We start from the raw sequence: 22,645 nt of genomic DNA, 5'->3' as shown, positions 1-22,645 counted from the left end.
TGTTTTCTAACATAAGAATTGTGCATGGGACTATAATATCATTGCGTCCAACAAAATTATTAATTCCTTAATATCATGTAATATCCAATCCATGTTCAGTTGTCCTCTTTTCCGTTAAATTCTAAGTTGATTTATTTGAATCAGAATCTAAACAGTACACATATTATATTTGATTCATGGATCCTCAGTTTCATTTATAATGGCCCTCTCTTTTCCCCCTATGCCATTTATTTGTTTAAGCAAATGGGTTACATATTCTACAGAATTTCCCACATTTTGGGTTTAGCTAAGTATTCTTGTGGTGTCTTTTTTTCTTTTTAAAGTTGTATTTATTTGAGAAAGAGAATGTTCGAGAGAGCATGGGATGGGGGCAGAGGGAGAAAGAGAAGTAGACTCCCCACTGAGCAGGGAGCCCTAGGAGAGGCTCGATCCCAGGACCCCAGAATCATGCTGAGCCAAAGGCAGAAGCTTAACCAGCTGAGCCCCCTAGGCTCACCTCTTGTGTTATCTTTTAACATGTACTTCTTCCTTATGTTGTCTGTACACTGATAGTTAGATTTAGAATCTTGATTAATTTTTTATTTAATTACCATTAATTTTTTTGTGGCAATAATGTTTTATAAGTAGAACTAGATACTTACCAGAAGATATATAGTAGCTAGTTGTCTCACTTTAGTGACTGAAAGACTTATTGTGGACTCAAGTGGTATCAGCATGGTCTATCCTTTATAAAGTTCCTAATTAGTTTTTCATTTAACAATTTTAGTAGCCACTGAGGGTATCGTTTTTTACTACAGATAGATTATTTTTAGATCTGTGAATTTTATGATCAAGAAGCATTTTCTTTTCTGCATACTTTAGGAATTGGTTAAGAGTTCTTGAGTGACTTTTTCTAAGATTTTCAGTATAATTTTCATAATTAATTGAGTTAGGGATGCTTACTAGATAACTTGAAATCGTTCTTTTGACACTTTATAGATTATATCAACGTGATGCTTTAGGTGGGCTTGAATAATACTTTTCTACTTGGTGAATAAGTCAGAATTTCCTATACACCAAAGTGTAGTTGTATAAAATATTAACTTTCATGTTCATGGGCTATCTTTGAAGATAGGCTCCCTTAGTAGCTCCAAAAACCCATTACAAAGGTGAGTTGGACCTTGAGAGCTTACTAGATTTTCCTTGTCTAAACTAGGCAGATATTTTCTTTTACCTTACTTTATAATGTCATATTATTCTGGGAAACACAGGTAACTGATATAGAAGTCACACAAGTGGGATGCCTGGATGACTCAATATCTGCCTTCAACTGAGGGCATGATCCCAGGATCTGGAGATCGAGTCCCACATCAGCCTCCCTGTGGAGATCCTGCTTCTCCCTCTGTCTATGTCTCTGCCTCTGTATGTGTGTCTCATGAATGAATAAATAAATAAATAAAATCGTAAAAAAAAATCACACAAGTATTTTGCCAGCAATAAAGAGCAGACAAATTCCACATTGTTTTTTGTTTCCTTTCAGCTTTCTTTTCTATATTCTTAGAAAATGTCTTTACATTGTATTTAAGCTCCATTAGGGCAGAGACCATGTCTGCCTCATTCATCATTTTTTTCTTGAAGGCTAAGCATAATCCCATAGCCCTAGAATGGACTTCATAAATATTAGTTGGATGAAAGGATTGATTTCATTTTCACTATCCTCTCTTTATTAGGGAAAAATTTATGTAGCTATCTGAGCAGTGTTTCTTATCCTCTTAGACCTTGGTGTAGGATTTTACTATTTGGATCATCAGTTCTTGGAACATCACTCTTGCTACTTCCTTAAAAGTTAGAGTGAAGATCTTTGGGCATACTGCTCTTAAATGACTGAAGATAAATACATAATATTGTTAAAATATCAATACCATCTCTGCAGCATTCCCATGTTACCCTGATAAAGTAATACCTAGCTTTTATCTTGAGCCCTTGCAGTTGTCCTTCAATCTAAACACATTCTCAGTTACATAGAAGGTTTGCCTAATAATCAAATAAGAACTCAAGATAGCTAACAAGTTATACTTAGAGTACTTGGCTCTGGATTTTTTTTTCTTTCTGTAAAAAGTCAACTTCTAGGTGTTCATTCTTCTATTTTTACTTAAAATGTAGTTACTTACTATGTAACTATCTAATTAAAGCATGGACATTGCTGAACTCTGAAAAGTGTTGTTCAAAAATTAAAATTGCTTAGGCAATATGCTGTAGAGAGGTCACTCTTTCTCTTACTGCTGTTCCGGGTTACTTGCTTATCTATCTATATTTACATTAGACTTCTCTACTGCCCTTGACCTGTATGACTTTGAGAATAGCTTGGAAATGTTTTGGAATAACAGGTTGCTATTTTATGTTTCCATCATGCCTACTACTCCTGTCATATGACAGTAAAATGTTAAAGCTGCCTATTTTATGTAATTATTTTCTATAATATTTAGTGTGCTTTATGTTATTAACAGGATACAAATAGTTGGATTTTTGGCTGCATAAACAGCACTTCTATGTGGTAAGTCTTTTGAACCTAAGCACCTCAATTGTTCATTTTTCTCAATAGAAATAATAAGTCATACTTTTTAAAGATGTGTTTATGTTAGAGAAAAAGGGAGCCAGGAGGATTGGGTAGGGACAAAGGGAAAAGGGGAGAGAATCTCAAGCAGACTCCTAACTGAGCATGGAGCCTGATTCGGGCCTTGATCCCACCACCCTGAGATCATGACATGAGCCAAAATCAAGAGTTGGATACTTAACTGACTGAGCCACCCAGGCACCCCAAATCACACTTTTTAACTATTTTAGCTACATACATGTTTAAGCTCATTCTGCTATGTTACATTATAGTATTTATTTTATTTTATTTATTTATTTGACAGAGAAAAAGAGAGCACAAGCAGGGAGAAGGAGAAGCAGACTTCCCACTGAGCAGGGACCCCACTGTGGGGCTTAATCCCAGGACCCTGGGATCATGACCCAAGTCAAAAACAGATGCTTAACCCACTGAGCCACCCAAACACCCCTATGATACTGATTTTAAAATAAAAAATGAAGGAAATTAACATATCAGTATTTACAAACATTGAAATGGTTGTGAGGAAAAACAATTTTTTTGCACCCAAAAGGATTGTATGGATAAGAGTATATTGGATTAGACTTATTGGACTTCACTTCATTAGAACTTTCTCTGATAAGTTTGTAGATGGTTTCTTTTTCCTCTGAAGCTTATTTATAATTTATAATATTTTAATATATTTGTCCTTTAATTGTATTTTCATATTCATTTCAAAGCCGGCAAGGAGTTGATTTATCATGGAAAGCTGAACTGCTGCCAACAATCAAGGTAAATTATGGCTTTAGAATGGTAATATCTGGGTGAAAAATACTTGAGTCTATAGGCATTTTAGAATATGGTCTTTTATTAATTCATCTAAGTATTGAGATTTGCTAACATATATTTTATAAATATTTTCTCTGGAAATATATTTTAACATGCAATTTTTGTTTAACTTTCAGGGATAAAAACTGTGAGTTAACAATCCTCTAATGAAAACCCTCTAATGAAATCTCTGTATTATAAATCCTCTAATGAAAGCTCTATATTACAGTATCATACCAAGAGCTAGATAAATTTTTAAAATTCATCTTGATGGTATATTTGGAATGGTCTATCTTAAAATAGAAGCTGAGTAGTAGTTTGAGTTTTTGGGAGAAGACCTGTAGTAGGAAAGTGAGCATCTCAAAGTGGCATAAAGTAATTTTCCAGATCTCCTTCAACATCACTTTGTGATCAGGCACTTGGATAACTCTACTTTATCTAGTACTACATGGGATTTATTTAATAATTGTTTGTGATTTCCTTAAGTAACTCTGATAGGTCAGCAAGCCTTCTTACAAAAAGTTAATATTGTTAAGAAAATAAAACAATTCTAAAATTTGATGAAATTACCTGTTTAATTTCTCAGCTGTATTTACTATAATTTATATATATATATATATATTTTTTTAAGATTTTATTTATTTATTCATGATAGTCACACAGAGAGAGACAGAGAGGCAGAGACACAGGCAGAGGGAGAAGCAGGCTCCATGCACCGGGAGCCCGACGTGGGATTTGATCCCGGGTCTCCAGGATCGCGCCCTGGGCCAAAGGCAGGCGCCAAACCGCTGCACCACCCAGGGATCCCCTGTATTTACTATAATTTATAGTCTTATACCGGGAGTGATAATTTTCAGTCTTCAAAAGTAGTCTTTCTTTAAAAGTAGTTTTTCATAATAAATACTAGCCTCATAAACTTGAAAGTGAAGCCATCAGGGTTGTTCCCAATCATCTCCCAATCCAACTCAGTTATTTATCTGTATATTTATTCAGAATACAGTCAATCTGTACTATACTAACAGAGAGGAATGATGACAGAAGGATGTAAGTTGCTTGACTTTGGAATGGTTGCAGTTATTTTTCTATCACCTTGGTCATATTCATTCATATGGCTTTGTATTCAAGAAAAAAATATTGTAGGAAAGTGATTAGACTCATATGAACATTTTAATGTCTCTCACTGGTCCTATCCTAACCTTTAGGAGCAAAACAAAAGTAGTAGGATATACTTAATAATTTTTCATAAATCTTTCCTTGAATATTGAAATTGGGTTATGTATCCTATCCAAACAGTAGTTTAAGAGTTAAGAAGAAATAAATTACTAAAATCTGGGTAGAATGTTATTTGCTTGATTTTAAAAAATTACTTTTTAAATAATAAAATCCTCATGTATATTTTTAATCTCAAATATTCAACAATGTATTCATCTAGTTCTAGACCCCTGTGGTGTTTCTTCTAAATATAAGACACAGTTGGCAGAAAAGCAGGAGAACAAGCTATCCCAGCTGCTTACTTCCCCCCTCCCCCCAAGATTTATTTCAGAAAGAGAGAGAGAGAGAGAGAGAGTGCACATGAGGGGAGGGGCAATGGGAGAGGGAATAAGAGTCTCAAGCAGATTCGCCTTCTGAGCAGGGAGCCTGACAAGAGGCTTAATCTCATGACCCTGAGATCATGACCTAAGTCAAAACCAGGTCACCCAGCTGCTGCTAGCTTTTTATAGTGCATGCTGGAACAAGTTGCCAGCAGCATTAAAAGCCGCCTGAAATTTAGAGGGGGAAAATGGGAGAGAGAAGTTTAGAAAATAAGGATTATAATATTCTACAATCTTAGGAGTTCTCAGCTGAAGAGGATTATGATTGTTAAAAACAGATAAACGTCTCCATTTTAATGAAAATAAAAATGATATATGTTAGCCATTTATAAAAAGGACATAGTTCTTTTGCCATCAAGTTGAAGAGAAAGAAAAGATACAAGTGAAAAGATTTTATGACTTTCATTCATATTTATATCATCTCAACAAAAGTACTATCAGATGAGAATCATACATTCTTACTATTTCTGCTGACTGAACTATTAATAGAAGACTCCAGCAAAGCACCTATAAATTCAATTTTTAAGTACCAATCGTATGGAATTTTCCTGTCATGGGTACAATGAAAAAGTTTCTAAAAACACACAAAACATAGCAGGCTAAAATTTGGTAAGCCAAAATGAATTTATTGTCGAAAACAAAAAAATCACCTTTCTAAAGGTAACTAACTTGTATAAGAAAACTATATTATCACTACTTTGCCTTAGGCATACGTTAGCACCATAGCTTTGCTCTGTACATTGAAACCTGTTTGATTTCCTGTGTGTGTTGTCTCAGCATTAAAGGAATTTTACCCTTAAAACACTGAAAAATTTCCAAACTTCCTATTAATCTTACTTGTCAACCTGACAATTTCATGAATATGATAAAATTGTCAAGTTCCTACTGATATTATAACTATGTAGGAACTTTATAAGGAAATTTTTTGACACTGTTACCTTTTTAAAGTATTCTAATCCTAACAAAGAAATTCTTTTTTTTTTTTCTAACAAAGAAATTCTTGAGGAAAAAAAATATTCTTGAAAATAAGTAACAAAAGCTAGTAGAGTGGATAGCCACACAGAGTAACCATGGTGCTTTCAAATTAATTTATCTTTCATACTGTCTACCATCTGGTTGGTCTCAGTTGCCTGTTGCTGTGGTTTGTGAGGCCCTTTTAAGGCTTTCTCACTTACATTAGAACATTATACGTCTGTTGCGGAGATGTTGCTAAGTAAGTCGAGGGGAAGCCTAGTAGTCAAAAGTACTCACAGGTGAATCTAGTCAGATTGTTAGAGTGCCATTTGTTGACAGTTCTTTAGCTTCAGCACTTCTGTTCAATTTGCTCACATAGGTGCTTCTGAAGAACACTGGAGAAAGTTAACTGCAGAAGTTTCTTAATGTGAAAAAAGTTTCTAAATGCCTACAAATTGTTACCATGTATAACTATTGCTGCCCCCATATCTACTTTAGGATAAAACCTGGATTTAAAAACCGTATTAAATAAATAAATAAATAAATAAATAAATAAATAAATAAATAACCAACCGTATTTAGGGATCCCTGGGTGGCACAGCGGTTTAGCGCCTGCCTTTGGCCCAGGGCATGATCCTGGAGACCCGGGATCGAATCCCACGTCGGGCTCCTGGTGCATGGAGCCTGCTTCTCCCTCTGCCTATGTCTCTGCCTCTCTCTCTCTCTCTCTCTCTCTATCATAAATAAATAAAAATTTAAAAAAATTAAAAATAAATAAAAACCGTATTTGGTGCTCTGGCTTTTCATTAAATAGACCAATCTCTTATCTATTCATCCCTCAAAGTATAGACTATAGGATCTGGTCTTAATTTTGAAAATAGATGTTCATCTGATGAGGTCTTATTATGTCTTCGTGTCATTTACTGAATAAGTTCTGGGGGATGATATTCATATACATCATTAGACAACAACTCTACTGCTTGGGCTAGATTAGAATCATTTGAGATTAAGTTGCAACTCTGTTTTGTAGCATTCATTCATTCATCAACTATTTGAATGCTCTTTGTCATATGCTACCAAAATAAGTGTAGAAATCATATTGTAATGTTATAAAGAACAAATCGACAAATTATAAAAGATACCAGATATGGAAATAATTATATTTACTATTAAGTGTCATTTGTTTTACCTGAAGGGATACAGTTCAAGGAATATTTTTGACAGTCCATATTTACAAAACTATTAGGGATTGACCTCAGAAGATAATTGACCTGAAAATGTAAACATAGGCATTTTATTTTATTTTATTTTATTTTAATATTTTATTTATTTACTCATGAGAGATACAGAGAGAGAAAGGCAGAGACACAGGCAGAGGGAGAAGCAGGCTCCATGCAGGGAGCCCGATGTGGGACTCGATCCTGGGTCTCCAGGATCACGCCCTGGGCCAAAGGCAGGTGCTAAACCGCTGAGCCACCCAGGGATCCCCCAAACATAGGCATTTTAAAAGGTACTAAATGTAAAGTTTGAAATCAGTTTCTTTATAACCAATTAAGCAAGAAATAAGTGTTTGTAATATATCTTTTAACATGCTTTAAGTTCTATATACCCTCAGAAATAGAATCAGCTTTTGATGTTTTTTTATTTATTTATTTTTTAGTCTCTGACGTTAAGACTTCAAGATTATCCATCTTTGTCTCATCTTGTTGTTTATGTGCCATCTGTTCATGGAAGTAAGGTAACAAATGGATTAAAGTTATTATCGGAATGTTTTGTGGATACTCTGGCTAAATAAGTTATTTTCTGATGAATTCTTCAGCATAGTGCTTATCTGAAACAATGGCCTGTTTGATGATCCACCTAAGACTGTTAAATCATTAGGATCGTCTACTATAACTTGAACTAAGCAGAATAAACCCAAGTCTCTGTGTTTAAAGTGGGAACTAACTTTATAAATTAGTCTTTCAAAATCTATTCATTATTAAGTACCCTTTTATGTGCAAGACTCTGTGGAATTATAGGAGGCACACAAATAAGACATGAATCCTAATCTCAAAAAGCTACGTATTGTTGGGTAGGGAGAGAGAAACATTTGGAAATGGAAGAGTGAGAATAAAAGAGGTACCCAAAAATATAATACAAATCAGAATATAGCAAATAAATGAAAAGTATAAAAAGGGAAATGAATGATAGAATGAGGAAAGGCTTTATTATGAGATGATATTTAAATTTGCCCTAAAGTATAGTTATGAAAAAAAAAAGTGTAGTTATGTTTTTATGGGTAGGATGAGCATTGTAGACCTGAGCTGTCCAATATGGGAGCTACTAGCACATGTGGCTATTTAAATTACAAGTAATTAAAACTAATAAAATTAAAAATTCAGTTCCTTAGTTGTACTAGCCACATTCCAGATGCTCAATAGTAACATCATTGCAGAAAGTTACCATGAACAGCACTGCTGGGACAAAGAAATTATGAAATCTAAGCATGGAAGTATGAAAGTGTTTGGAAAACAGTGAATAGTAATTTTAAAAAGATGGCCACCATGATGAGAATAGTAGTAGAAGAAAAGTCTGGGAAAGCAGTTCATGGTACTATGGAGGACCTCAGTTGGAAGATGCAGAGAACTTCATAGAATTCAGGAGTTAGTAGGCAGCTGAAGGATTTTCACAGTAACAGAAATGAGATCAGAGCCATTTTGGAAGATGAATCTATTTATGATGTGCATGGATTAGAATCAGAGAGATGAGCTGCTACCTAAGGGATTATGAGGGTTTGAACTAGGGAAGTAAGAGTAGAAATAAAAGGATGGTGATTTTTGAGAGAAACTGGTGGCGGGGGGGGGGGGGGGGGGGGGGGGGGGGGTGGGCGGTGGCGGGGCTGAGCAAGAAGATGAAGAAGATGGAAGTAAAAGACCCTTTATTTCCCTTTCCACGTTTCACCCAACAAACTTATCCTTCAGTATCTAACCTCAATGTTCCTGTTAGTCTTTTCATGACTTGTCCCGGTAACCTCTTACTTCCATGACACCTTATTTATAACTTCTTTGAGGAATTATGCTGAATTACAATTTATTTATCTCTCTATTACTGTCATCATATTGTGAATTCTTTGGGAGTAAGACCAAATAGATTTTATTCTACTTTGCATCCTTAACCTTTAGCAACTTCCTGCCATGTAAATCCTCAAAAAATACTTCTTTAATGAGAAGTTGTTGAGATTTGAGGCCAGAACCATTAGGAAAAATTTAAAGATAAAGGGAAAAGGGAATGTAGTTGGGAGGTAACTCAAAGACTGAGTCTCACAAGTACCTTATAATGAATTCATTGTTTTGTTTTGTTTAGCTCAGGTAAGGGGTAATTCAAAATCTGCAATTCTAAAAACCTCTCTTTAGGGATCCCTGGGTGGCACAGTGGTTTAGCGCCTGCCTTTGGCCCAGGGCCATCCTGGAGACCCGGGATCGAATCCCACGTTAGGCTCCCGGTGCATGGAGTCTGCTTCTCCCTCTGCCTATGTCTCTGCCTCTCTCTCTCTCTCTCTATCATAAATAAATAAATTTTAAAAAAAAATTTATAATAAAAATAAAAACCTCTCTTTAGGGTTTTTTTTTCTGTCCGGTAAGTTGGTTTTGAATGAATTTAAACATCTTTCCCAACCTTGGAAAGGCTCTGTCTGGTTTTTCCAAGAAATTAATGAGCCTTTCACAAATAGCCAGCCTTAGTGCCTAATGAATACTTAATGTGTCTTAATGGTCTTTGGAAAGTAACACTTGCTGACTCTATTGTTGCATACCCAGACTCACAAGGATGTTAATTTAGACCTTTTATAATTTCTACATATCTGTTTTAACCCATCATCAGGATACATACATTTAAGTATACAGTTTGAAAATTTTTTGCAGTCAACTGACAATATACTTTTCAAAATGTAAATATGGAATTATTTGTGGTTTTTTTATGACAGAAAACAAAATAATTAAGGCCAATTAGAGATTTAGATAGACCCTTGAATTCTTAGGTACGGGTAGCATTTCTTTTTCTTGCTTTCTAGATAGTAAACCTTTATTCGAATCACTAGTTTGAAATAATTTTATACAAATAACTTCAGCCATCTGTAGATGAATGGCAATATGTCCATCTCCTAGTCTTGTAGTCTAGTTAGAGTATTGCAGATACATCATTTATAGGAGATTCTTAAATAGTAAGTGTAACAGAATCACATTTCTTTTTGACTTTGAAAGTATTTGGAAATTTTTATCTAAATCTCTAATTAATCTTGAATTAACCTTAATTCTTAATGCTTTGATCCATCCTTTAAAGGTCCCTAATTCTACAAACACCTAAAACTAACTGGAAGGAAACTGTGGTATTCATCAGCTATTGTAAAAGTGATCCTCCAGTAATTTACTATGTTAAGCTTGTTTATCAAATTTTCTTAGTTTAGCGTGGCTCTTTGAGTAATTGTTGCCATTTAAGTATAGCCAGAGTTAGAATATGATAGGTAATAGCTTCTGCAAAGCTAAAATTTATTTATAGACTTTTATTTTCCACTCAAACATCAAGCAAAGATATTTTACCATAAACATATTTCTATTTTTCCTAATGAGTCAATGTTTTATATTTTAGTTTGTTATAGATTGTGAATTCTTTAAAAAAGAGACGAGATCCATTCAGCTTCCTGTAACTCATCTTTTTTCCTTTGGTAAGTACTTTGATTTTAGATTTTTTTTTTTAGATTTTATTTATTTATTCATGAGAGATACACAGAGAGAGGCAGAGACATAAGCAGGCTCTCTGTGGGGAGCCTGATATGGAACTTGATCCCAGGACCCTAGGATCATGACTGGAACCAAGGGTAGCCGCTCAACCCCTGAGCTACTCAGGCATCCCTGATTTTGGAAATCTTAAGAATTGCCTTTTTTTTTTCTTAAGTAGGCTTGATGCCCAGTGTGGAACCCAGAGCAAGGCTTGAACTCAGGACCCAGGGTCAGGACCTGAGCTGAAATCAACAGTCAACTGACTGACCACCCAAGAACTATTTTTATTTTCAACAGAGTGCTGATTTGTTTTTGCTAGTCAGTTGCAATAATGGAGAGCCTCTAACATTAAGTATTGTGTATTTTCTTTTCTTTTTTTTTTTAATTTTTATTTATTTATGATAGTCACAGAGAGAGAGAGAGAGAGAGAGAGAGAGAGGCAGAGACATAGGCAGATGGAGAAGCAGGCTCCATGCACCGGGAGCCCGACGTGGGATTCGATCCCGGGTCTCCAGGATCGTGCCCTGGGCCAAAGGCAGGCGATAAACCTCTGCGCCACCCAAGGATCCCAGTATTGTGTATTTTAAATATAGTTTTTAGAATAACCATATGATGTGGTCCAGTGGTTTCTTATTTAACACTGGGACAGCAGTCATCTTCTGAGAAGTGAAGTTTAACTTTCTCCCTAGTCATATGCATTTGCAAGTAATCGTGTGTGTGTATCTGTGTATGTGTGTGTATTCTTCTATGAATTTATACTACATAGTGGCCCTTTTAATAAAATGTTATTATAAGGTGTAAATTGCAATCTGCCCTATGAAGGTTTCAAGATTTTCTCTAAATATTTTTTACCATTTTTATTGTGGTAAAATACGTGTAACTAAATATACTTTTAAATTTTATTTTGGAAAAAATAAATAAGTAAATAAATTTTATTTTGGGGACACCTGGGTGGCTCAGAGGTTGAGCGTCTGCCTTTGGCTCAGGGCCTGATCCTGGAGCCCTGCGATCGAGTCTCACATCAGGCTCCCTGCATGGAGCCTGCTTCTCCTTCTGCCTGTGTCTCTGCCCCTCTCTCTCTCTCTCATTTTCTCTCTGTGTGTGTGTGTGTGTGTGTGTGTGTGTGTGTGTGTTTCTCATGAATAAATAAATAAAATATTTTAAAAATAATAAATAAATAAATTTATTTTGAAATGATTTTGAGCACTCAGAACAGTTACAGAAAGAGCAGAGTTCTCCTATATCCTTCACTCACTTTTACGTAAACAATACAGTTGTCAAAACTTGGAAATTAGTATTCATACAATACTGTTAACTAAACTACAGGCTTTATTTGGTTTTCATCAGTTTTTCCACCAGTGTTCTCCAGGTTCCCACAGTTGTCATGTCCTGTTCATTTCCTCTATCTTTGGTAGTTCCTCAATCTTTCCTTGTCTTTCATAAGCTTGACACCTTTTGAAGAGTATTTGTCAGTTATTTTGTAGAATATCAAATACTTGGACTTGTCTAATGCTTTCTTAAGATTAGATTCAGGTTATGCATTTTTAGCAAGAATATCACTGGAGTTATGTGTACTTCTTAGTGTTTCCTGTGATTGGACTCATGTCGCCAAGTCTAATTCTAGCAGTGTTAACCTTGATTACTTGATTAATGCGGTGTCTGCCAGGTTCCACCACTGTAAATTTATTTGTTTCCTTTTTGTATTGGATAAATGTCTTGAGTGGGACCTACTTTGAGAATGTTTAAGTACCCTTTATCTTCAAAATAACCCACTAATTTTAGCATTCATTGGTTGTTCTAGTCTGAGGCAATTATTACTGGTATTCTTTATTTATTGGAATTCTTATAAAAGGAAAGTTTTTCCTTCTCCATTTATTTACTTACTTGCCTTTTTTTTTTTACTTTTTGTTTATGTCAGTATGACTCATGGGTATTTATTTTCTTCATTGGATTATAATTTAATACTATCATTACATTTATTTCCTTAAGTTGTTCCAACTTTGGATATTGGGAGCTCATTTTAGATTGGCCCTTTGCCTTTTTTGACATGGCCCATCCTGAAAATGTGTATTTTTTAATATTTCATTAGTGAAAAGAATCTGTTACTTTAGAGCAGAAACTTTCTTTTAGATTTTTACCCACTTTTTTTTTTTTTTTTTTGGTAAATATTCTAAGAGCAATACAGACATGACAAGTCAGAATCACTCATCTCATTAAAGTTAACGGATTCATAAATTAAGAGATCTAAGGAAGCATACCTTTTCAAAATTGGAAATACATACTTTTTAAAACACATTACATTATGAATGTTCAGAGCTTATGGAAAGAGGTTAGGAACTTTATTTTTTTTTTTTAATTTTTATTTACTTATGATAGGCACACAGTGAGAGAGAGAGAGGCAGAGACACAGGCAGAGGGAGAAGCAGGCTCCATGCACCAGGAGCCCGACGTGGGATTCGATCCTGGGTCTCCAGGATCGCGCCCTGGGCCAAAGGCAGGCGCTAAACCGCTACGCCACCCAGGGATCCCTAGGTTAGGAACTTTAGGAGTTCATGCCTACATAATGGAAATGAAAACCTATAAACTCTTTTTTAATATTAAAAGTATATTAGCATTAGTTAAACATTGGTAAGCAATCAGTACTTTTTAAAAAAAACTGTTTGGTATTATAAGTAATACAGTACTTTCAATTCAACAGGACTGTCTTCAAGCAAAGTGATATTAAATACAAGTGGTCTGTTTTATAATATAGAACTCCTAAACTTTGGACAGGTAATTATTCTGATTATAACAAGCATTTAATTTTACTTTACTATTTAGTTAAGCAAACCAATAAACTTTTGTTTTTTTTGTCTTTGTGGTCAAACTCTTATTAGATTTACCAGGCTTTTAAAATCAATGTAGTAAGCAAGTGCTCAGGAGTCAAAGGTAAGTGTATTTTCTGCGAAGAATGATATTGTCATTTGAATAATCGATAGATCTTTGTTTGAATTTTCTATAAAACTTGTTTATTTTATGTGAATTAAAATTAAATATATGATAGTAGAAAAGTTGTCTATATTTCCAAGAGATTTAACATAGACCCTTTCTTAACACTAAGCATCTTCAACTATATCAGTTTAAATACCTACATTTAAAAAATACTATGTATCCTTCTGTCTCATTATAGTAGTAATTCAGATTTAGCTTTTTTACCAGTTTCTTAATACTTCCCATATGGCCTAATATCTATTTTAAGTCTTAATAGACATTATTTAATAATTTTCCATAATTTCTTACGTGATATAACTCTTACCGGTTATTTTTTATGAAATGAGTAACTATGTAGTTAGATATTATAGTAGCTTATGTAACATTTAGTGTAACATAAGGTTAATAATGTATTTCCTTTATATTTTCACAGAAGAAATAACTAGTATCTATAAACTTCATATTCCTTGGTCTTATGAAGATTCACTAACTATTGCACAGTAAGTAAATGAAAGAGTTTATCTTAAACTTTGGTCATTTTGAATAATACATATTCTGCTTGGTTTATTTAAATCATAGTGCAATTTTAATGAAACTATTTAAGTGCTTTTTATTATTATTTTTTTATTTAAGTGCTTCTTAATAAAATGTAACTATCTGTTAGGTAGCACTGTGCTCATAAGATAATATTTTAAGATAATATAGTATTTTTATCTGTCTGAATGATCTAGAATTTAAACCGTATTTGCTTGGATCATCACCCCTTCCTAGACTGTCCTCCAGTGCCTATCCTAGATGAAAGAGCATTCAAACAACTGTGGTACATTTGGAAAAGTGTCCATTTATAATAACATGTCTGACAACTGTCTTCCTCTTCATTGTTTCATTGTGTTGTGTGAGGACTGAGTGATGGACAGAAAACAGCATTTTGTATTTGAGAATTAATATTTAAGTTATCTTTTCAGGGTACCATCTTCCACAGAAATTTCTCTGAAACTACATATTGCTCAACCAGAAAATGACAGCCATGTAGCATTATTAAAAATGTATACATCTTCAGATTGTCAGTATGAAGTAAGTTGTATATTTACTTAATTTTTAAGATAATAATTATTGAATAAATAGCCAATATATTTTTATATTAGCCTTAGATACATGGCAATGTGGAAACCAATATAAATATGTAATAGACATTTATGGTGCTTTAAATATTCTCCATTTTGCCTTTTAGCACCACCTGTATTTCCTTAGCTGAACCATTAAAAGTATACATCTTAAGAAGTAATAGAAATAAAAATTGATACTATAGATTAACGTTCTAGATTTGGAAGCCCAAAGTCCAGAATTCTGTATAAATTGAAGAACATCATGAAATCAGCTGACATGACTTTACTGAAACAATTGCCATGATATGTAATGGTTTCCAGCTCCACTGGATAAGTTTGAGAATCTTTCCTTTTCATTAGCTTTTAAAATCTATTGTCGTTAATATGTGCAGAGCAGTATGCCTGCTGTGTTTGTTTTACAATCACAGTACATCTCTGCTCCAGAGAAGGGAAAATAGACTTGAAAAACATTTACTCTTAAGGATTCATGAACTACAAGATTCCCTCTGTATCAGAACATCCCGGGTTCTAAGGATTCCAGATTTAAGAGATTGAAGTATACATTTTAATGGCAGTTTCTGGTTTATGTGAAATATCTTCTTTCTATTCAGTTCCTTTAAGCCAACCTTAGATATTTAGATTCTTCATTAGAACTTTCTTGGAGTGAGCTAGAATTGGTAGGATAGACTATATAGGTAGCAACAAGTTTCAGTTGGACCTAAGCTATGAGTTATTTTAGATTTTGTGGAATTTATTAATGCTTTGGTATCTTGTTTTCTGTTTTAACACTGAAGGATCTTGTAAGGCTGTGATGGTTTTTAACATGTGCCTTCATATTTCTAATAGCAATAGTGAGAATTGCATTAATAATTTGGCTCCAAATACTGCACACTCTTAAAATGTTCATGTTTTTATAAGTACTTTATGTTTTTAAAAGTATTTTGAATAGTCATTTTATCATTTCCATATGAAATACGTATTTCCTTTTCCCAGACTTCCTAATATCAAAAAAGCTGTATTTATAATAGAGATAATTAATAATGAATTTCTTTTTAAAATATTGTTTTGGCTTAAATGTTACCAAATATGCTCTGTTTGTTCCTGATCTTATCTCATATGAAATTTATTTTTATGAAATTTACTTAGAAATGGCTTAGCTTAACTATACCTAGTGCTACACAGTAGTAGGTTTGGGATTTTAAAATATTAGTTATATGTAGATTAATTTGTGCTTAATTGTTCAGCAAACATATGTATAGCTTCTAGATTCAGTCATTCAATCATTTTCTTTAGCTTGCATGATCTGGTACTAAGATATTCTGGTTAATCAAATATTCTAGTTAGTAAAAGGTTACCATATGTACCATAGCATTCATCCAGTTGTCAAAAAATTAGAATCCAGGAAAATATACTGAACAATAAAACTACGCTTCATATAAGTTAAAATTTGTTGTCAGAGGATTCTTACAAGACTCTAAGTGCATTTAGGTTGATTATTAAAAAATAAATGATTGTGCTTAGAGATGTGCAAAAGTGCTCAATTTAATAAAATGTGAACTAGAAGGTTTCAGGAGAAATAACCTTTTTTTTCTTTTAATGATTATTTTAAACTAGGTGACAGTTAAGACTTCCTTTTCACAAATACTTGGACAGGTAAGAGATTTCTGGTTGATTATTGATTGCCTTGTAAATAAGTATTATAAGGCAAGGGTTGTAAACTTTCTCTGGAAAGGGCAAGATAATAAAATATTTTAACAAACCAAATATCATCTCTTGCTCCTGCTACTACTACAGCTGCTTTCTTTTTCATCTTTCCTTTTTCTGCTTTTTTCCCACTTTAATAAAATTGAAAAGCCATTCTTGGCAGACAAATCATAGTTGGCCACCCCTGGCTTTAAAGTGATGCTTTGATTTCTACAAGTGAGAGCTGATTCCTGATTCTCAAACAAATTAAGATATCATGTTGCTCATACTATACCATAATTAATAGTCTAGTAAAATTAGTAGGCTCTGTCATAGAAATGAACATTTTCAAATAACTTTTTATGTTGTGTGTGTTTAGTTTGTAAAAATAAAAAGTAAATTATATTAAAAATAAACATGTTCAAATACTTTAAATCCTTTTCGGGAGTGTCTTTCTAATGTTCATAAGCAAATAGTATTACAAAAATAATTTATCAAGTCATAGAACTATGAAAGTACACTCAACATCATTATAATTTGCAGAATTGTGTAACCTAGGCATAAATAATAATGATTAGTCAGAAAAATTATATAATAGCTTTAAAATTCATTAAAATTTTATTGTGCCTTCTATTATTTTTATTTTATTTTTTTGCCTGTTGTGTTTTATAATCCAGGCATAGCAGAATTTTAAAGTTTAAGTCCTTTAATTCTATAATTTATAAAACTTACAAATCAAAATTAAATCAAAATTTTTATATGCATTATCTCATTTGATTCTCACAACAACCTGGTGAGAACTAGATGGCGATTATTATTAAATTTGTGAACATTAGAAAATTTGAATTCCGTGTGTAAAATATGCTACATTAGAAAGAGAAGGTTAAATGTTGGTATAAATTGGAAAATAGCATCATGGATAGTTATAATAAATTCTCTAGCTTGTTAAGGAACCTTTTTTAAGAAAAATTATAGGGGATAGGTGGAAAAAAAGAAAAATTACATCTTGGAATATAGGGGAAGAATTGATGCTATTGTATTTTTAGTATGTCCAAAAGGCATGTTACTGTACACGGTGGTAGGGCTCAAAATACAACATACTGTCTTATCCATATAATCCCTGGGGCTCGTAATTCAGGTTAGAGACAAGAAAAGTCAAGTTAGCTTGATACTTGATAGCCAGGCATAATTATATGTCCACCAGAGGAGGACATACTAGTATTCTTGTTTAGGCAAGGAAATTAATCTAAAAAAAGAAGATATGTAGATATTATAGGATCAAAGGTGGGTACTTTTTTAAATGTCAGAGAATTTGTGGTAATTAAGTCCTTCTCAAATTACTGAAAAGATATAAGATATTCTTTATGTCTGTTTAAAAATTTAGCTTGAGAACAGGGGAATGAGTTGAAGATGTATATATTATTCATCTTTTAAAAATAATACATATTTTCAAAGTTGCTGATTCAGTCAAAGAAGACTGAGAAGAAGGGATGCCTGAGTGGCTCAGTGGTTGAGTATTTGCCTTCAGCTCAGGGCATGATCCCCGAGTCCTGGAATCGAGGCTCACACTGGGGTCCTTGCAGGAAGCCTGCTTCTCCCTCTCCCTTTGCTTCTCTGTGTCTTCATGAATAAATAAATAATGTTTTTTCTAAAGAAGAAGAGGACTGAGAAGAATAAAGAGAAACCACTTGAGAAAATCTTTAGCCTTTGATTAGACAATTTTCCATCAAATTAATTTTTTTCAGAAAAGGAAAGAAAAAATATTTACATATTCTTTAGTTACTCTAATGAAAGAGGGCAAAGAAACCAGAAGTTACTTTCTCAAGAGAATTATATGAACTAGTAAATCATTTCTATGTAAGAATGAAGTGTAATATTGCCCAATCCTTAGATTTTAAGAGAAACTAGAAACTGAATATTTAGGTAAACATTTTTTAATTTTTTAATGATGGCATCTAATTTGAAATGTAAAGAAATACTGTGCCAAATACTAACACAAATGAAGCATGTCTACAATTTGAATGTGTTCCTTGGTGGCCAGTTTATGATTATTGACTTAGTCGTATCTTATATGAGTTGTATCTGTGGCCCAGTAGAATACTTAATACTCATAATAATGACAGTCATTGCGAAGAACCCGTTATGTTCAGAATACTGTATAGGAACTCTTAGAAGATCTCCAAAAACAGTAAAGAGTATTAAACGTTGATGATAACAGCTAATATTTTCTGATCACCTTGCTGTGCCAGTTACTATTCCAAAAGCTTCATACAAATGAACACATTTAAGCCTGAGACTCCCTGTGACATAAGTGCTATTTATCTCCATTTTATAAAGGCACAGAGAGGAGGGGTAAGGTAGCTTGCCCAAGGACACAGCTAGTGAGAGGAAGAGCTGTAGTCCAGATACAGAAGTCTGACTCTAAGCTTGCTATGCTGCTTAATTTTTCCTTCTATACTTTTTTTTTTTTTAAGATTTATTTATATGCATGGGGCTCCATGTTGGGCTCAGTCCCATGACCCAGGAGATCATGACTTGAGCTGAAGTCAGACACTTAACTGACTGAGCCACCCAGTCAGTTAAGTGTTGAAACCTCTTTTTCTGTACTTTTGATTAACTGAAGTATGTTATATATTTTCTACAATGTCATTAGCGGGTATTGAGTGTCATTTAGTAATAGGTAGAAAAATGCCTTTTTCCCTTTCACTCAATTTCTCTCCCTCCACTCAAAGCTGTAATTATAAATCATGAGTGGGGGCTAGAAGTTTGAGTCTTTCTAATCAGTTTTATCAATCAATCAATCCATGAAGGAGTTTCAGGGAGACCTTGGACTTCTTGAAATTTTACACACCATTTTGTGTAAATATGCATTTCCATTGCTTTCATCAGATTGACAGGAGTCTATACATTTTCTTAAAAATTCTGTGGAATGTAGAGCATGCCTTAAAGCAAATTTCCTTTTAAAATGTTAACATTGGGAGGCCTGGGTGGCTCAGCAGTTGAGCATCTGCCTTTGGCTCAGGGCATGATCCCAGGTCTGGGAATGGAGTCTCGAATCAGGCTCCGTGCGAGGAGCCTGCTTCTCTCTCTCTGCCTATATCTCTGCCTCTCTCTTTCATGAATAAATAAATAAATCTTTAAAAATAAATAAATAAATAGCATTAAAAGTTGCTTACAGAACAGAATAAGTCTTTGTTAAAACTTTAACATTAAAAGAAGAATCTAACACTTTCTTTTTGTTATATATTTTTATATGAATTGAGTCAGCTGAGGGTTACCTGGGTGGCACAGTCAGTTGAGCATCTGACTCTCACTTTTGGCTCAGGTTGTGATCTCAGGGTCCTGAGATCAAACCCCAAGTCGGGCTTGTGCTCAGCACAGAGTCTGATTGAGATTCCTCTCCCTCTTTTGTTGCCCCTTCACACCTCAAATAAAATAATTAATTTTTTAAAAAAGAAATTGGATAGCTGATAGAATGACTTGAAGCACTATAACATAATGGTTATGAATTTAGGGTCTGGTTTAAATCCCATTCCACAAGATTTCCAGAGACAACAAAGAACCTAAAAGCTTAATACCGGCATATCTCAGGAAAAGGGTCCTTAGAACATTGGTGCTTTTGGTAGATGCAAGTGAAAGATTAGAAGTGAGGAGATGAAGAGGAGAAATAGTATCTCAAGCTCTTGAGAACTTAAACTGTGAGAGAGTTGGGGGAAACGTGGTAAATGGAGAGGGGAGTGGAGTGAAGGGAAGGTATTGTCATGTTCAGGGTGAGAGACTTAAATTTGTTTAAATGTCAGTGGCTCGGTGAGTAAATGAATACCCTGGAATTTCATTACATCATCTCTCCTTGAAACTCCCAGACTTTGAAGTTAAAGCACCTAATGGGGCAGCCCGGGTGGCTCAGCGGTTTAGCACTGCCTTTGGCCCAGGGCAGAATCCTGAAGACCCGGGATGAGTCCCACGTTGGGGTCCCTGCATGGAGCCTGCTTCTCCCTCTGCCTGTGTCTCTGCCTCTCTCTCTCTCTAATAAATAAATAAAATCTTTTTAAAAAAAAATAAATAAAGCACCTAATGATACTGATTTCACACTTCAGTAAAATCATTAATGAGATTATGACAAAGTCACTGCATTGTAAACTCTTTAGATGGTGTTCATCCTTATATTCCTGGTGTTGAGTACATTGAGCCCAGTACATAGGTGATGCAATTTCTAAATTGAGAAAGATTGGAATAAATTATATTTTCATAGTCATTTATCTATGAATAATTTTTAACTTTAGTTCCATTTACATAAAAACACAGCTCATTTGTTCCCCCTTTTAAAAGCTCACCATTGAAGAAATATTGACACACTTGTACTTTGTAGTTGTGAGTTTAGTTCCAGACCACCACAAATATTATAAAAAAGTAAGTCAAATGACATACAAGTACATATAAAAGATATATTTTTACTTTATTGTAGTCTGTTAAGTGTGCAGTGGTATTATGTCTAAGAAAACAATGCATACCTTAATTTTTAAAACTTTATTGCTAAAAAATGCAGACCATTATTTGAGCTTTCCATAAATCATAATCAGTCATCCTAGATCATCATAACAAATACAGTAAGTAAAGGTTTAAAATATTGTGAGATTTCTCAAAATGTGACACAGACATGAAGTGAACAAATGGCTGCTGAAAAAATGGCACCAATAAACTTGCTCAATGCCAATTGCTACAGACCTTCAATTTGTAAAAAAGACAATTATCTGCAAAGTGCAATGAAGCAAAACAATAAAATGAGGTATGCCTGTAATAGCTAATATTTTTTTGATAGCTTATCATGTTTGAGTTAATACTCTAATACTTTACACAAGTCTTTAAACTTTAAATCCATCTATAAAGTAAGTACTGTTATTGTCCCCATATTACTGATGAAGACAGTAGGAGTTAACAGGTAACTTGCTTGTCTGTTTTAATGTTTTGGGTTTTTTTTTTTAAGATTTTATTTATTTATTTTAGAGAGAGTGCATATGTGTGAGGGGCAGAGGGAAGGGGAGACTCAAGCAGACTCTGTGCCCAACATGGGGCTGGATCCCACCACCCTGGGATCATGACCTGACCCAGAATCAAAGGTTGGATAATTAACTTAGCGAGCCACCCAGGTAACCCCCTACTTGTCTGTTATGTTTTTAATTGTGCAAGTTACTTGGTGCTCCCTGTGCTTGAATTTCTTCATCTGTAAAATAGGGATAAGAATTCTCTCAAAGGATTTTTGGGAGGAGAGTATGACTCAATGCATATATAATGTTTAGTATCATGCCTGGAACATATTAAATGCTCAATAAATGTACCTTGTAAAGAAAAGCTTGTAGTAAATGCTACTCAATTGTATATTTCTTTTTGTTACACCTTTATGAAAAATTCTAGTTATATGTTTCTAAGATGCTGTATGTTCTTAGTATTTATTTTACTTAGAATTTTGGGGTTTTTAAAATTTTTTTTATTTTTTATTTATGATAGTCACAGAGAGAGAGAGAGAGAGAGGCAGAGACATAGGCAGAGGGAGAAGCAGGCTCCATGCACCAGGAGCCCGACGTGGGATTCGATCCCGGGTCTCCAGGATCACGCCCTGGGCCAAAGGCAGGCGCTAAACTGCTGCGCCACCCAGGGATCCCTATTTTACTTAGAATTTTGATACCTATTACTGGAAGTACCTCTGTGGCCATGTCAGGAAAGATATAAAATGAAGAAAGACATTTTTATTTCATATGAAAGTACATTTATTTCATTAACATGAATATTCAAAAGTTGTCCTTTGATTTGCCTGTTTTCTAGGTAGTTAGATTTCATGGTGGAGCTCTTCCTGCTTATGTTACATCTAGTATCCTTCTTGCTTATGGGGGGCAGTTATATTCTCTTTTCTCAACAGGTAAGAATGTTTCTATTCCTCTTATCTCTCTTCATTCCTTTCTTCCTCAGTTTCCTCTTTCTTCCTCAGCTTCATTACTACCTATTCATCCTTTGTGTAGTTAAATTCATCACCCATCTCTCAAGTGTACAGAGGTTTGAAACCCTCTGGTTTTTTGTTTGTTTTTTTTTAATCTTCTGATTTTAGGAGATCCCCAAGAAGATTCCTTATGTGGCTTTTCCATTTTATACTTTTGTGTCTGAAGTTTTTTCCCTCTATTCTAAGGATATCCT

At 34.1% G+C, this 22,645-nt stretch overlaps 1 protein-coding gene across 2 annotated transcripts in view; it reads left to right on the top strand.

Moving 5' to 3' along the window:
• Positions 1-22,645, top strand: part of PGAP1 (post-GPI attachment to proteins inositol deacylase 1) — a 68,957-nt gene that overhangs the window by 34,602 nt on the left and 11,710 nt on the right. The window contains exons 11-20 of one of the 2 annotated variants that reach the window (XM_038585231.1): positions 2,487-2,533; positions 3,310-3,361; positions 7,604-7,681; positions 10,570-10,645; positions 13,399-13,472; positions 13,577-13,628; positions 14,104-14,170; positions 14,636-14,744; positions 16,391-16,429; positions 22,280-22,373. In XM_038585231.1, coding sequence (XP_038441159.1) covers positions 2,487-2,533; positions 3,310-3,361; positions 7,604-7,681; positions 10,570-10,645; positions 13,399-13,472; positions 13,577-13,628; positions 14,104-14,170; positions 14,636-14,744; positions 16,391-16,429; positions 22,280-22,373 — 688 coding nt within the window. The remainder of the gene's footprint in view (positions 1-2,486; positions 2,534-3,309; positions 3,362-7,603; positions 7,682-10,569; positions 10,646-13,398; positions 13,473-13,576; positions 13,629-14,103; positions 14,171-14,635; positions 14,745-16,390; positions 16,430-22,279; positions 22,374-22,645) is intronic. The other variant, XM_038585232.1, reaches the window with a different exon arrangement.

This window comes from Canis lupus, chromosome 37 (assembly GCF_011100685.1).
Source record: "Canis lupus familiaris isolate Mischka breed German Shepherd chromosome 37, alternate assembly UU_Cfam_GSD_1.0, whole genome shotgun sequence".
NCBI lineage: Eukaryota > Metazoa > Chordata > Mammalia > Carnivora > Canidae > Canis > Canis lupus.
Note: the sequence above shows the minus strand (reverse complement) of the source record. Positions and strands in the feature narration are given on the sequence as shown.